Raw genomic sequence first — 16,425 nt, 5'->3', positions numbered from 1 at the left:
GGGGGCAAAAATAAAATCAGGCTTCATGAGCACGTGCTATGATCAAGATTGCAACTGTCCATAAATATGTAAATAGAAATGCATCAACATGCATGCACATGGGGATATTAGGAGAATACAAAGATGTACGTAAATTTCCCCACCATCCAGTGGGGGAAACGCTATTTGCAAAAATAAAATACAAAGTAACGATCTCTCCCAATCTCTGAATCTCTTGGTCAAAAAACGCTGACAAGCTCTATGTTGGTGCTGAAGGTGTGCTCAGGGGTGAGGGTCTATCTCCATCCTCAGCTACCCACCTGGAAAGCTGAAGTGTGTGTGACCTCCTAAGAACCCGCCCCCCAGAGTGAGAGGCAATTAGCTGAGCAGGGACCCATTCTGATCGAGTTACGACGTGTTCCTCCCTGTTCCAGGCAGCACCATGATGATTCCCCCAAGACACGGGACATATGATCTAAATGGCTAGGTGACTTCTAAAGAAATGTCTCAAAGAAAGGAGGGAGGTGCCCACGTGGATAGGAGCATTAGAGACACACACTTAGGAGGATTCCCCAAAAGGAGGTGGGAAGGGTTTGGGCCAAGCAGCTCCAAGCACTGGAAGGTGGAGGCCACGGAGGCTGGTGACCTTACCACCTACCAGCTGCGTGAAGGTGGGCAAGTTACCTGACCTCTCTGAGCCTCCATTTTTCCACCTACACATAAGGATAATAATTATACTCTCATAGGGTACTTCTGAGGATTCAACTCAGAGAACAGTGCCTGGCTCTTGGTAAACAATCCACGACACCCACCAGCAGCATCACTGTCACCACCCCACTATTCCTACCCCAGGGGCCCGCTGGGGGATCGGGGTGGGCAATTCTGACTGTCGGAGATTCTGTTCAGCAACCGCAGGGATGCGGCAGAACAGCAGGTCCTGCACAGCAAGGCCGGGAGAACGAGGGCTCTGCTCTGGCCGCCCTGAGGCTCTTTCACTCTCCCGCGCTCGCGCTCGCGCTCGCGCTCGCGCTCTCTCCCTCTCCCTCCCTCTCAGAACCGGCCTCATCCGTCCCCACTGCCTCCTGCTGCTTTGTCAGCAGTGGGGGAAGCTGAGGCCTCACAGGGGGATGGAAAGAGGGCACAAGCACACAAGGAATGAGAGAGAAGTCGGACTATTCATTCAGCTGGGGTCACCCAGAACCAAGGAACAGGTCCCATAGCTCAGCAGCCCTGACCTGACCTCCACCTTCTCCACCGACCAGCCCAGGCAGTGTTCCTACTGTTTGCTTACTTGGCAAGGAATTAGCAAAGAACAAGGTGAAATTCACCTGCTTCAAGACACTCCCTTTTACGGGTGAATCGATGAAATCTCGGGAGGTTAAGTGACTTGTCTAACGTCTGATGCCGGGCCTGGGCTTAAGATGGAGAGAGGCATCTGGACGCTGCGCTTTGAGACTCACCAGCAGGTAGAGAGCTCTTCAGAGGCACCGCCCACGCCCCACTGGGAATACACGGCCATCTTTCCCATCAGAGGCCGGAGAAAAGGCCAAAGGAAGGAGCCCTGGCTCAGGAGTCCAGGAGATGGAAACCCCTCCCGTCTGTGGCCCCAGCCCCCTGTGGGATCCTGCAGAGACGCTTCACCACCCAAGGACCTCCTGGGGCCCCACTGGGCTCCTTAATCTGGACAAGGGCAGAAGAGCTGCTCCACGTTCATCAACTTGGTTAAGATTTCACTGAAGGAAGCGTTCTGAGCTAAGCGGGTTTGAAACCACAGATTACACGGCCCTGGGGGTGGCTTTATCCCCATTGTTTTGACTACGGTGGCCGAGGCCTTGACCGGCAAGTGTGACCACTGTGCTTCTGTTCACCACTAGGGGGCGAGAGGCGCTCGCTCCGAGGGGAAGAGAATCAGGGATGCCCTTCTCTCCCTCTCCTCCAACCTGCCTCAGGTGGGCCTTTAAAAGGCCAGAGCCGGTGGGGGGCTGGACGAGGACCCTCAGCCTGCTCCCCACGCACCTTACAGCCTGGTGGGAAGTGAGATGGGCCCTGTCAAGCTGCCCGTATGGAAGAACTGAGACTCCTGGTTCAACAGTCCTCTTCCCTGGGGCCCCGTGACCGCTCCTCGGTGGAGGGAACTCAGAGGGTCGCAGATGGAAAGGGCTTTCCATCCTTCCTTCCACCTTCCAACCACCCAGGCAGACCTCCCTTTCTGGATCGGGGCCAAGTCGTGGACCCTCTCTGGGCCACCACTGTCCGGCTGTAAACCAGGGATGAAGCGTCGCGAGACACGTCCAGGTACAGCCAGGAGGACGGGGAAGCTCTGGGGTATCACCATCCCTGGGGCCCAGGGAGCCTGGATAGCTGAGGGCAGCACCTCGGGGTGGGGGGCTCCTAGGCACAGAGGGAGATGCGGGGTGCCGTGGGAAGGGAGGCTAAACACCCCCTCCCTCACCCCCGCCCACGCCAAGTTCAAACTCAATGCCACGGGCTCTTCTAAACTAACTGGAGTCATCTGTTCAGCATGATGTCATGCGTCAGGAATCTCCCCCACGCCGGCGCGATCCTGAGTCATCCCGATGGTCTCTTTCCTCGTTGGCAGACTTGGGGGCTCTGCCATCAGAGCTAAGAACAGTGAGCTGCCCAGCATCCAAAGCTCTAGGGAAGGCGGATGTGAAGGGCTCCCCCTCACCCCATGGCCTCCACTGACCAGCACCAGCCGAAGTCTCCACCCCAGAGGCTGTTCAGGGCTGGGAAGGGAAGAGGACACCTCTCTCCGTCTCACCACCATGTGAAGCCTCAAGCCCCCGGAAGGAGGACTGACAGCCCTGCCCTTCCCGCGTCTTCCCCTTTCACACACAGGCACTCTCCACGGACTGCGGGACCACCGCCAGCTCTTTCACAAGCAGCTTTCCCCCTCAACTAGCCACACAGCCCCAGGGTCGCGGCTGCCCCCGAAAGGCCAGGATCCCTGGGCGGAACGGAGCAGGACCTGTGCTGCTGCAACTCGTGCCTGCTACCTGCCGGCCCGTCCCAGGCACGCGCCCATTGCGCACACACCCTGGCCCCAGAACAAGGCATCTCATCTAGCTGGAAGGTGGTCCCCTCAAGAAAAGCAGCCCCTTGGCTTTTACTCCGTCAGGGCCACGGCCCTAAAACCCCAGGCAGCGGGATGCCACGTGACTCGGCCATGCAGACACACTCAAGGGCAGATCAGGGAAAGAAATGCCTCTCACACAGGCTCATCCCCTCTAGACCCAGAAACGTGTGAAACCCTCCTTGTGCTCTGAGCGGTCCACACGTGGCGCTCAGTACCCAGCTGGAGGTGTTCCTATTCCCATCCTTCCCTGCCCCTGCCCCACGCTAGCTCCTCTCTCAAAGGGCAGTCTTCCCGACTTCCTCTGCCTCCCCTCAGACCTCTATCCCCTGCCCCTGAATCCCAGGCTCCCTCCTCGGGCCCCAAACGTGGCAGCTGCCCCAAGGACCTGGCCAAGAAGGCCAGGAGTGGCGGACGGGATCCCCAATTTTTCAGCGTGGGCCTTTAGGCAATCCGGGGATCTGCTTTTGGCCTAGGTCACTCCACCCACCCTCCCGACCCGAGTCAGAGATCAGCGACGGGGAGTGGGCAGATGGACCCCTAAAGATATGTCCGTCAAGAGACAAGGTCAGAGCAGAGCGCTGGCTATTGACAGCTGGGCGATGGGGGAGCGCAGGGTCAGGGGTCAGCTGTCCTAGAGAGAAAAGGGCTGGTTGACCCCTTCTCCACAGTGAATCATGACAATGGAGAGGAAGGGACAGCGGGGCCTGGGAGACAAAATGACAAGTCAATGAGGGGCTGACCTCTAGGGGCCAGGCCAGACAGCAGAAGGGGAGGAAGCAGAAGAAGGGCTACGGTGTGCAGGGCAGCAAGAATCACGGGCAAAGAATGGTCCCCCAGGGCTGCAGGAAGGGCACAGGGCACGGACACTCCACGAGGCTGGGCCTGGATCTGGGAAGCTCAGGGACAGGAAGCCTGCTCTGGGATCCACAGTGGGGGGGCTGGACCCTGCATCTGAGCCCACAAAGGCCGAGCACGCCGTCCTGCTAAACTAAAATGGGGGTAGCAGGGTCAGGGTTAGGAGAGTCATTGTATCCACTCAGTAAAACTCAGAATCGGAGACATTTTCACGTTCGGTAGCAGGGCACATCGCCTACACCTTGCCTGGTTGACGAAGGACCTCCTTGTACATCATCTCTCTTCTGATGTCCGTTTTCCTAACCACCTGAAAAGGCTGTAGGAGCGTCACGTGTCAACAGGCATATTTTGCAGGTGAAGAGGCTAAGGTTCAGAGAGGTCTCGGGCTGGTAAGTAGCAAAGCCCGACCTTTTGACTGTGAACAGGGCACGTACACTACATTGCAGATAACGTGCTCATCTTAACACGTAACAAGATACTGAAAGAAGTCAAGCCCCAGGCCCACCTTTGCAATTCCAGTACATGCTCCTGGCAACCGTGAACCCCGCCCTCTCACCCGGGGCAGGGGGGAAAGGTCCACCCAAGCAAGTTCTTTCCCTAACATTTCTGACTGTGAAAATATGAACTCCTGATGCTCTACCCTGGCCAACGATGGGTCCGGAGGTTCTCCCATGGCCACTACCGTTAGGGGTGGGGGGAAAAAGATGGGGGGAGGGGGAAGACGGCGGAAACTGGCCAAAGTTCAGTGTGATGAGACGGTATCAAACCACTGCCTTTAGTTTATCAGTTAATTGCAAAGCAAACGGGCCAACGAGGACTATGTATCCATTGCGGGATCAATGGGGTGGGTGTAGAGCTCTTAACATGAAAAGGCGGTTGCAGCGTTAAAAAGGCTGCAGTCAAAACCCCAACACGTGGAGGGAGGGCAGCAGAGCCCAGGCGCAGGAAGCAGTCCTTGCTGAAAACCCCACATGTTCACCCGAACCCTGCAGAAGGAGCTGCCGGAAGGCAGTAAATGCCCTGCAGCCGAAAGAATTCCTCTGGCCTCCCTGACCACTTATCAGGGCAGGCGGTATTTATCTTGACAGCGTTCCTCGGACCTATATTTGCATCCCGCCCCCCTCCAAATTTCCTCTTGGGCTTATCTCCAAGCCATCCTTTTCCTCCAAAGATGAAAGATTGAAACACGACCAGAGGGCAGTATATATAATCTTCAAAGAGCACTTTAGACACCATAAAGAATATTTTAACAGGCGCTATTTTTTTTTCCCCCTCACCACACCTGTCCTCATAAACCATTTATGAGTTTGGCAGAGAGAGAAAATATACCAGCTGAGATAAAGGAAGAAACAGCCCAGGAATGAAACCTTGGACTCTAGATTACTTGGGACCCCCTCCCCTCGACCCCCCAATCCCTGGAAGTTAGGGCTGCGGTCCTCCTCCCCTTGAATCCACCCCCCCCAAAAACCCTCCCCAGCACCCGGCCCCCACTGGGCTCCAGCAGCTCCTACCAGTGGCGCACAGAGCGATGAAGGTCTGAGCATGCTTGCGGATCAGAGACAGCTTCTCGCTGGGCTGAGGCAGCTTGCGAAGGATGTGCTCGATGAAGTCATGGGGGGTGACTGCCGCCAGGTTCCACTTCAACTTGCCCAGCACCACCAGCTCCCACTCCTGGGGACGGAGGGAGGAAGGGAAGAGTATAAAACCCACAGGCTGACCTGGCATCCGGGACTGGGGGCTTGGCATCCAGACCAGTCTTCATAACGATTCTCATTAGGACACGCAGCTAGATTGGAAGGCGGGGCCATTTATCAGAGTGGCCCTAAAGCTTTGAAGTGGGTGACGGCTCTTCTTAGGCTTCAAAGGTCAGGCGCCACTGAAAATAATGAGCGCCCAGGTAGCTGTTGCCAAGATGGTACCTTCTTCTATTTCTCTGCCTCTCCAGCTCCCCGACCCACACCCAACCCGGACTTCCATTCTAGGGAATGCTTCTGCCCGCCCACCCAGAAGATTGAATCTACAGTAAGATACCGCCAAGGTCATTGTAGCCCTTTGGTAGCAATTTATTGTATATCTATCACCAGATTAATAGTCTTTTTAATCCTCGTGGAAAAATGATGTACACAGAATAAAGCTCAAAATTAGGTTTCTTGGCCCAAATCCTTGGCAACCAATTAGCTTGCTCGTAGTTGGTGCCAAAAAGTGCCATTTTTCTCTCTGCTGCTAAAACTTTCCCCATGACACGTAATGCAGAAATCTTGGGAAATGATACTCAGACACGGGGCACCCTTCCACTGAAATGTTTCACCGGCCTTTGTTACCATGACTGAAGGACCTCATGGTCACTGGCAACCCCCTTGTGCAGCTGGAGGTGATTCAGGGCAGGGTGAAGGTCCTTGTTCAAGGTCATAGAAGCCCGCAGCCCAAATGCTGGCACCGTGCAACCCTGTCTCTTGTGGGCCTCTCACCAGCAACCCACCTAGTGAAAAACCTTGTTTCTCTCCCTTATTGGGATACGTTGGGGGGAACTGTGCTCAAAGGGAAACAAGCCAAAGAGAAAGCCTTAAAACTACGTGCAGTCAGAGGGAAAAACAGGCCCATCGATCTATCGTCATCAGCAGAATGAGCGACCAGCTTACCAGTGTAGTCCGTTCCCCCATTCACCCCAAGATACCGACTGTCTTCCACCTGCCAAGCCGGCCACCAGAGCCCTATTCTGCCTGCGACCCACAGCACCGGCTGGCTGTGTGGTCTGGGCCAACTCCCTCCCCTTCCCTGGCCTCGGCTTTCTTGTTGGTAAAATAGGAGGACTCCTCCAGTTCTCAACTTCTGGGATAAAGAGACAGAGACTGGAAAAAGGCAGATTTGTCTGCAGCAGTATAAATTTGCTTGGCAAGCCCCTGGAAAAAAATTGGGGTGCTCTGAAACATACCCGAGTCCCCCATCATGTTGAAACAGTGAAGCAAAAGGAAGATTCGTTTTCCTCGTCTCCCGTGAGAAATATAACTGGATGCCAATTTTAACCATGCTCTCTTTACCTGCCTTCAAGTCTGCCTTGGTTTTTTACGGGAGGTTGGCGGTGAAAACCCAGATAGGCTACTGAACAGTCAGTGTTTTCCAAGATGGCTTGAAATTCCAGCTCTCCTTCTCACGGGGGAATGTGAGTATAAACCACTCGACTTGTACCATTATTAAAGGAAGCAGATCTCCTAGAAGAAAGCACCTTTCTGGGCCTCTCGGACCAAACCAGAAGCAGCTGAAATCTGGCAACTGTTCAAAGGTGAGGTCATTCATGCCCCTCTGCATTCTCGGAGATTCCTCCCCATCCTTGCACATGTCTGCCGCTAGGTGGCAGCACAGCCTCAGGGAGGAAGGCCTCTCACAAAGAGCTCAGTTCAGGCAGCCAGTCCCGGGCCCCGTGGACTTAGTGCAGTCCTGGCCAGCGGGGAGGGGGAGGGGGAGGGGGGGTGGTAAGAGGGGGCCCCTTTTCCAAACAGTTGGGAGATAGGATGTGCAGATCACTGAAGGTGGGCCTCTGGAGCCACCCAACCAATGCCACGCTGCTGCCACATGGCCGTCTTAAGTATGAAGCTACAGGGGGCAAAGAGTCCTATCGGGTGGGAAAAAGGTTTGCGGGCAGGAAACCAGAGTCCAGACAGGACCCCGTGTCTATGTAGAGGTAACAGCCCCACCGGAGACAGGAATTCAGGCCTCCCAACCCTCTGACAAAGGGCCCAATTTGACTCTGCTCAAAAGCCAATGAGCTGGTATTTAAGTGAACAGCTACTATGTGTGGGTATCTTGAGACTCTAAGAGGTGCCTAAGACCTACCTTTGAACTCCCGGTTCTTAGGAGACACGCCACACGCGTATTTGAGAATCATGTGAGAGATTGATTTCTGTCTCGGAATTCAGCGATTGAAAATTTGGAATTTAATTAAAATATTTTATCACTGTGTTTCATGCCTCCTCTGCATACGTAAGTGGGCGCGCACACGCTGCAAATGAATCTCACCAACACAAACCTCCCTGAGCGAGGACGTTATTCACGGGTGGAGCCTCGGTACTTCGCACAGAGCCCAGCACACAGTAGGAACGCAAGGAGCGTCGTGTTAAAGAGTTCCCAGAAGTGTGAAAACTTCAGTGATGGGTAATTTGGGGTCCTAAGGATTTGTTCTGGGAGCAGTGGCATCAAAGTATATTATTAGGATAGGGGACAGCAGAAAGGCAGGGGGGAAGGAGGCAGTCATTACCAGCAGCTCCTGAGGCTTGACGGAGTTGTCCGTGTAAATGCACAACTTCTCAGCGGTCAGCGGGATGGTCTCTTTGAGCTTGGAAGCCAGGAACATGCACACGGCCCCCAGAAGCTGCAGATGGGTCTTCGGAGTTGGGACTCCGGCCAAGAAGCGGTCCAGGTAATTGATGGCCAGAGGAAAGACCTCTTCTTCGCACTTCTGCTCCTCACAGACCTATGACACGAGTGGGACAGGGTCGGGGTCGGGGGAGACCATAGTATCAGGAAAAGAGGAAAAAAGGGAAACCGCACAATCTAGGGAAACGACAAAAATATTGAATTTGTCGGGGGGGAGGGGGAGGGGAGTAGAATAAGCGATCAGAGTGAAGGCGAGGAAATTGGGGTCAATCTGAATGGCCATCCGCGCTGGGGTCCTCCCCGGGAGCCTAAAAACTCACCGGAGAGGTGGGTTAAGGACCCCGAGGCCGAGGGCGCAGCAGCTCCGGCCCCGCCGCCCCCGTGGGCCGCTCACCGCTCCGCTCGCTCGCACTCACTCACTCTCTTTTTTGGATTTCGTCATCTTTTCAAAAAATCAATAAAAATATTCTGGAGGCTCCGGGGGTCTCGTTCTTGGTCTCATTCGGACCCCCAGACCCTGCTCTATCATTCCCGACAATTGAAAAAATTGTCGGGGGGAGTCCCCGCGGCCCAGGCGCCGCATTTGGGGGGGGGGGTGGGGAGGGGGGGGGGAGGGGGGGGGGGGGCGGAGGGAGCCAGCGCCGCGCAGCCTGGGCGGCCGGAGTCGGGGCAGGGGAGACGGGTTCAAAAAATAATTAAAAATCGAGGAAATACCCCAGAGAAGACCTTTCGCCGTGAAAACCCCACAGAGGACCCAGGCTACCCGCAACGGAGGTTTGGGGTGCCGGGAAGGTCTGGACCGCGACCTCTGGGGCTTTGGATACCGAGGGGGAAACTTGCAGGGGTGAGCGCGGCGGCGGGAGTGTCCGGCCGCGGCCCACAAGGGCAGAGGCCGGGGACGGTGGCGAAGAGCTGGGGGACAGACGAGAACGGGGAGCCGCCGGAGAGAGGCGCGGGGGGCTCCGGCCTCTCCTTCGGGGGGGACCCGCTATCGCCCCTGCACACACCTCCTCCCCCCTCCCACCCCACCCAGCTCTCCGCACCCAGGAAACTGAAGGCCGAAACGTAAGTAACCTTCGTGAGGGAGGGGGGGATCGGGGGCGAAGGCGCCATCAGAAGTGGGGGGCCGGGATAGTGGGGTGAGACGGGGAGCGGGCGACGCGTTCCAGCCTCTCCACCCCGAGTTTACAAAGCAACATGGCGAAACCACGGCAGGTCCGGAGCCGTGCAGACGTGGGCACACGGCTCGCTCCGCAAGGGTTCGGAGCGAGGGGAAAGAAGTGGTTCTTTTGGGTTCCCCGAAAACACACGTTTCTTCAGTGTGACTTCCGGGGCTCCTGAATTCCCCGTTTCTCTTCTCCCTCCGCCCTCCGCCCTCCCCCCTTAAGTGCCAACGCGGAGTCGCGACCACAGGCGGGGGGGGGGGGTACCCGAGGCTAGGACGAATTTGCCCTGGCCTTTGGTGGGGGGGCTGATTTTTTAACTTTGGGGTCCCGGCTTCCCGCTCCTACTCCCTTCTTCAAGGCACCGAAAGCAGCCTCGGCTTCGCAAAAGACAGGTCGGGGTTGGGGGGGGGGGAGGAGGCAGCCACAGGCAGGCACCCGCGCGCGGGATGCTCCCCCACCCCCGCCCCAGGACAGCCTCGCTGCTCCCAGATTTGCCTCCTCCCTCCTCCCCCCTCCCCCCGTTAATCTTGCACCCCGCAAGGAACAGAAAGGAAGCCACGCGTCTCGCCGAGGGCACGGGGTAACCTCTCGCGCAGCAGCGGGGAGGCGGGCGCGGAGGCTGCCCTCTCGCAGGTTAAGGGTCCCCGCGTGGGGTCTGGGGTCCGGGCGGGGACGGACGGTGCGCCTGCCTGCAGACCTACCTCCAGCATCCAGGTGGCCACCATCCTGCGCATGTAGGGCTGGATATCCTTCTGCACGCACTTGAAGTAGGAGCACTGGGGAAGGTAGCGCTCCTCGATGGTCAGCAAGTTCTGCAGCACGCGGTCGTCGTGGAGCAGGTTGGCGTCCGGCACGGCCCTGCGGACCGGGTCCACCTCTCCGCACAGCAGCTCCATGGCCAGCTGGGTGCCCACTCGCGCCCCTGCGATCTCCGGACTGGAAAATTGGGGGGTTTTTTGGAGGGGGGGAGGGGAGAGGATTCCCCTTACCTCCTTCCTTTGGCTAAGTAAGGGCTTTTCGGGGAAATAGCGAAGGGCAGAGAGGGAAGCTGGGGAAGAAGAGGGGAAAGGGATGGGCGGTGGGAGAGGAGCGCCCCGGGGGCTGCCGACTCTGCCTGCCCTCCCCTTCAAACTTGTCTGCTCTCCCCAGCTCGCTCTGCTCTCTGCTCTCCGAGGCAGTGACGCAAACTGGCTGGGCAGTTACTTCTCCTCCCTCTCGCCTCACCCCCCTCTCCGGTTCCTCCTCCCTTTCCCTCCCCTCCCGGTCCTCCCCTCCTCCTCTCAGTGTCTCCCTCCCTCCCTCCTTTCCCCTCTTGTTATTAAGGAGAACAGCAGCTGGCCCGACCAAACTTCAAACGCGGTCCCCCGCCCCCCGGCCCCCTCTCCTTAGCTCTCCGAGGCCCTCTCCCTCTATGCAGCCCCGCAAGCCAGGGGCCTCGGAGAGGGGAACCCACAAAAAAACCCCCACCGATTCCTACTTATTTCCTCTAATTGCGCACATTCTGTAGGTGCATCCTGCCAAAATACGACCCTCCGACTCTGGCTACTTCAAAACTGATCCTAATACTACCGCCCATGTATTTTAAGATCCAGGAATGACGGGTGGATTACTTGAAGATGAGGTGGGCTCAGACAATTGAGAAATAGATCCCTTACGTGAGAAAGAGGGAGGGCGATCTGAGAAAACAGCAACTTCGCATACCCAGAGAAAAAGGTTATGTCCCTGAAATTTATGTTCCTGATCATGTTGAAGCTGTTTCCAAAACCCGAGTAAAGGGACCAGAACTTCGGCGCCCACTCCAACCCCCGCCCCCGCCCCCCCCCGCAGATGTGTTGGGGGGGAGGGGTGAGTGTCCGGAGGGAGGGGGCGCTTCTCCGACGTGATAGAATGTGACCCAGGAGCAGAAACCATCCCGTTCTTGGGGCGCCGCAGGCGCCACTGGGAGACGCGGGGAGGCGCCCCGAGTCGCCGCAGGCCGGGGGCAGGGCTACCAGCGGTTCCGCCGCGGCCAGCGGCCACGCAGGAAAAACCCGCTTCCTCGCCCTGCTTCTGCTGACAAGCCGCCCGAGGTGCCTGCGCCGAGCGTGGCCACACTGATACAGCTTTCTAGGAAATAGCCCGGGAGGAGGAGGGGAGAGGGGCGAAAGAGGGGTAGGTTTGGCTCCCCCTCTCTCCCCGGGCGCCAACGACACCACTCCTTCCTTTCCTCCGAGGCCCAAGAGTTCCACCCCGGGTCCCTCGCCTGCACCCTCGCGGACCCTCCGGGTTCACGCGTCGCTCGCCGCCAGGGCTTTCCCCCCGCGAGCGGAACTACGGTGGAGACGCAGCCAGTGCGGTCGGCTCTGACACGTGCTCCAATGCATCCTCGGGTCAAAGCCGCTTTTAGAGGGGATCTGGTGGCGTTTCCTCACCTCCTTCCTCCCGCCACCCCCCCACCCTGCCCGTCTGTGCTATTTCACTCCGGGAAGAAAGGGAGTGGGCCCAGGGCCCGCGGCGCGCTGGCGGAGCTGGCACGTGCGCCGAGCGCGGCGTGGGTAGGGTCTCTGGAGAGACACCGAGGTTGGCCCAGGACCTCCCTCGCGGAGAAAGGGGGCCCGAACCGGGGCGCGAGGGCGAGCGGGGGGAGGCGGGGGGCTGGGTGAGCTGTGAGCTCTGTTCCCTGAAAGGAGGGGGAGGTGGAATAAAGAGGGCGGACAGCGCATAACCCAGAGGTGCGAGCGATTAACCCTGGCCCCGGGGCCAGCCCCTTTCCACGAGGGTGGGGCGGAAGGGGTGGGTGGGTGGGTGGGTGGGTGGAAGGGGGATATCGCTTTAAAAGGGTGAGTAAGAGTTTGGGGCGCCGTCTCCCCTCCCTCTATTTGCATAGCCAATAGCTCTGGGTCTCCTGCTACTGCGCGCTGATTGTTACCGGGCAGATTACTTTTTTTTTTTTTTTTTTTTTTTTTTTTTTTAGTAGGACGCGTTCCCCGCTACATCAAAAGGAAGCCAAGGAAGGGAGGGCGGAGGGAGAGCGGGGACTGGGGCGGGCGAGGGCTGGGGAGAGGCCGGGGCGCGGGCGACCTTATCAATAGCCTCGGGAATTAGTATCCAATCGACTGTATGTAAAGAAAGGGGAGGGAAGGGGCGGGCGAGGAGAATGTCTAATTGCGGTGGAAGCCATTAGCTTTCTGGAAGAAAAAAAGCTCGCTGAAAAACCCAAGTTGCAAACTCAAAATGAAACAGTCCCGCGCGGCGGATGACAGTCGGGGCTGAGTACGGTGTTCCTCGCAAGACGGCGGGTGCCTAACAATCACCTCTTGATTTCAGTCAACGCGGACTTCCCAACTCAGGCCTTGAGTCCCTCTGGGTAAATAAGTGAACTTAACATTTTAAGACCCCATAAAGGACTTACTCAAACTTCAGCTCAGCCACCTTTGAGCGGATCAAAGAAAGCTGTAGGGGTAGGGGGTGGGGGGCAGCGTGGGCGAGAGAGGTATTTTTAAAGTATAAATCTGCCCCGACAGGCAAGGACAGAAGCCGGCGAGGGCTCCCAGCCTCTTGACATCACTTGGTAACTAACCCAGCACGGCCTTTTCTCCACCTCCCTGCAGGGAAAGCATCCCGAGCCCTGGGTCCCCTGAAGAGGGGCAGCTGGGGGCGGGGAAGAGGCGGGTGGTCGTCCTCCGGGCCTCGCCCACCCTGGGGAGAAAACCTGGGTGGTGAGGCCTCAAGTCTCGGGAGCGGCGAGCCGAGGGGCCCCCTCTCCCCTTCCCTCCCCCCAGCCCCAAACCCGTCTGGCTTTACGGAGAAATTCCGGCGGGGAGCGGGGCCGGGGGGCGGGGGACAGACGGCTGTGAAGGGGAGGGGCGCGGGCGGATGCCACTCTCCCCGCCGCCCTCTCCGTCCACCCAGACCCGCGGGTGCGGGCGCTCCCCGCGTGGCAGGCTCGCCCCTTCAAGTTCCCCATTGACTTCCCCTTCCGATTACGGACTGTTCCCGAACAGCAACCTCGCAGCGAATCCGTCCCCCAGTGGTTCAGGCTCCAAGGCTCGGGGTGGGGCGTGCGAGGGTGCGGAGGTTGGCAGGAATGTCTCCGCGAGGCTTGGACTGGAAACTGAGTTTTCCCTTTTGGTCGCCACTCCGACCATGTGTTAAAACTTTAATTTTGCTTGCTAAAAAGCACTCCTCCTCGCACGCAGGAAAAGGCACGTTGCCTTCTGGGCAAACCTGCGCATTTTCTTTTGAGTGTAGCCTTAGGTTTAGAGAAAAAAACCAAACGTCTGTGCTCCGGCTTTTAAGTCAAAACTGGTCACTGTAGGGAAAAAACAAAACAAAACAAAATATTGGCTCTTCTTTATTCCTTTTAAACCCCTCAAGGGGGAAAAAAAACCACCTCCTTCCCTTTGTAGGATCAATGATAACCTTTAGCGAACGTCAGTTTTACTGGACTTTTATTCTCTCCCTGGCCGGCTCACCACCTCTCGCGTTGTGGAGTTTCGGTTGGAAAGTGTACAAACCCCTGTAGGTGCAGGGTGTTTATAGGCACATTTCTGCAGGAACCTGCAACGCTAAGCACACTTACGTCCCAGCTCACCTGGCGGATGCCGCCCAGCCAGGTGATCCCGCTGTCGGCTGCAAGCTTCGTCCTCCTAGGGGCGCTCTGGCGGGGTGGGGGGAGGGGAGTGAGTTCGGGCTCAGGCGCCCCCACCACCCCTAACTCCCCCCCCAGAGCAGAGCGGTGTATTTCTCCATTTAGGGATGGACGGGCAGTCAAAACCAAAAACCCGACGGTCGCTTGAAAGTAGATGGCTAAGGGTCCGAGTCTCGGCTCTAGGAGGCCAGAGTACCAGGAAGGAAGCCGAGGAGGTGCAGAAGGAGGGGACGGGAGAGAGCGGGAAGGGAGTGGAAGCAAATTAGAAAAATGTGCGAAAGGAAGAGGGACAGGTCGGGAACTGGAGCTCGAGGGGACAGAAGGTGGGTGGGGACGAGCCGCCGGGTGGCTCCCCGCGCCAGGCACTGGGACCCAGGTGTGAGAGCGCTTCCGGGACCCCGCACGGCCGCCCCTCGCCCGTGGCAGCCCCGGGGCGCCCAGACCCTGCGGGGATAGACACGGGCCGGCCTGCGCTCTCCAGCCGCCCTCCGTGGGTCCGAGCTTGAACCCGGGCTGCGTGCCTCGGGCGGCAGATGCGACAGGCGTGGGTCAGGAACGCCTGCCGTCCGTTCAGGCCCCTCGCATCTTCCTCCCCTCCCTTGAAAAAAAAATAAAAAGTAAAGAGACCCGAACTTTCCCCCTCTTCCTGTCTGATTCAGCTGCCTCACGCGGCCGAAAATAGCCCTGGAAGTGTCTTCGCTTTATAAAAGTGACTTTTCCAGTAATATCTGGGGCGGGGGGCATGTGCCCCCCGGCGTCGGTGGGGCCCGGCCTCCGGGAGGAAAGCGAACCGGCCGGCTCGCTCCTTCGCCCTCCCCCCCGGCGCCCGGGAGGGGCCCGCTGGGCAACGGAATCGCGCCTCCGCCGGAGGAGCCACCACGCGGCTTTTTCGCGGAATTTTGACGTCACCCACACGTGGGGGGAAGGGGCTGGGAGAGCGAGGGGAAGCGGCGGGGGAGGGGGCGGGCGGGGGCGGGCGGCGGCGGTGCGTGGCCCGCCCCTAGCGGACGGCGCTCCGGCCTCGCGCCCCCGGCCGCCCGGCTCGCTGGGACCGCCGCGCGCGCCCGCCCGGAGCCAAATGGCGACCCCCTCCCAGGCCCTCCCTGCCGCGCCCCCGCACCTTCCACCACGAGGAGCTGAGTTTTCTCCCTTTGAAATCGCGAGCTGCTCTCAGCTCCGGGAAAAGCTGATTCCTTTGCGTTGCCGTCCAGTTGCGCTCATTGGCGACGTCAGATTGAATATCGCGATTGCTGGTCGCGACGCGACGCCACCTAGCTCTCCGCCGTCTCTCCAGCGGGGGAGACGTGGGTGTGCTTTCTGTTCCTCGGTAATGAGTTCTGCACTTACTTGGACGCCAGTATTTTACGCGCGACTTATTCCTCCCTGGTCCCCCCGCCCCATCCACTATTTCGATACCAGCTGGGTTGGCTGACTTTGTGAAAATTACATGTGACAATCCATCTCCCGAGGATGCATAGAAGTAGTTTTGGACGAATTTTACTGTGTTAGGAGCAAATCCGTCTAGAAATAACGCCCGTCCAAAGAGTTCCACAAATAAATGGGCAAGCGTTTAGGGCGACTCCCCTCCCACTCGCTGGATACCCCCAGGGTGTCCGTGCTCGTGGAGGACCATTTAGACCCCGAGAGCTAAACACTGCAGCTGCAGAGTAAGTCCGCGCACCTTCATTTCCCCTCTATGTGGGCAAAGTCTTTTTAATCTTTCAGTCGGGGGGGTGATATCAGAAGTGTGCCATTCTTAAAACCCACGGTGATAATGCTGAGTTTATACTGAAATTTACAAGAAGCTCTGTGGGACTCTTTGGGAGGAAAATAGTCAATGTGAACTGGGTTTTACCTCGATGAGGTATAGAGAATGTTGCAAGAATCAGATGCAGAAAGCTAGGGGCTTCTTTGAAAATGTGCTTGTGAGGTGGAATTACTTGTTTCAAATGTAAAGGAGAAGCTTTCTGTTTGAATCAGTTATGAAGTGTGGAACTGTTTCTTTTTGAAGATGACAGACTTTGGTTATGACCATTCTTCCTTCGTTTTAACACATTCCCTCTATTTTTAACTTATTATTTATTTCTTTTTCGTTTAATGGATGCTGTTCCGACCCAAGAGACTTTGTTTTGTTTCTTCTGGGGGGAAAAAAGAGTTAAAATTAATGAAAATGTCAATACTTGCTGTTGAAGGTCAGTCTGAGTGAACTATATTTAAGAGAGCTTGCTTTTTGGTGCCTGATTTGATGGACACTTGATTTGTATGTACAAAGGTAGAAAAACAGAATAAGTTATTGAAGGAAAAGAAAAGGGAAGGAACCAAAGAAG

The 16,425-nt window shown here is 57.4% G+C and overlaps 1 protein-coding gene across 1 annotated transcript in view; it reads right to left on the bottom strand.

The window, feature by feature from the left end:
• CCND2 (cyclin D2) overlaps nt 1–11,255 on the bottom strand; it is a 28,409-nt gene extending 17,154 nt beyond the window's left edge. The window contains exons 1-3 of the mRNA XM_029205009.1: nt 10,170–11,255; nt 8,184–8,399; nt 5,443–5,602 (exon numbers count right to left, since the gene is read on the bottom strand). Of these exons, the coding sequence (XP_029060842.1) occupies nt 5,443–5,602; nt 8,184–8,399; nt 10,170–10,364 (571 nt within the window). The 5' untranslated portion in view covers nt 10,365–11,255. The remainder of the gene's footprint in view (nt 1–5,442; nt 5,603–8,183; nt 8,400–10,169) is intronic.
• Between the last annotated feature and the right edge of the window lie 5,170 nt (nt 11,256–16,425).

The sequence above is a fragment of the Monodon monoceros genome, unplaced genomic scaffold, assembly GCF_005190385.1.
Source record: "Monodon monoceros isolate NGI ecotype Baffin Bay Population unplaced genomic scaffold, NGI_Narwhal_1 Super_Scaffold_6, whole genome shotgun sequence".
Lineage (NCBI taxonomy): Eukaryota > Metazoa > Chordata > Mammalia > Artiodactyla > Monodontidae > Monodon > Monodon monoceros.
This window is presented reverse-complemented; position numbering and strand designations above follow the sequence as displayed.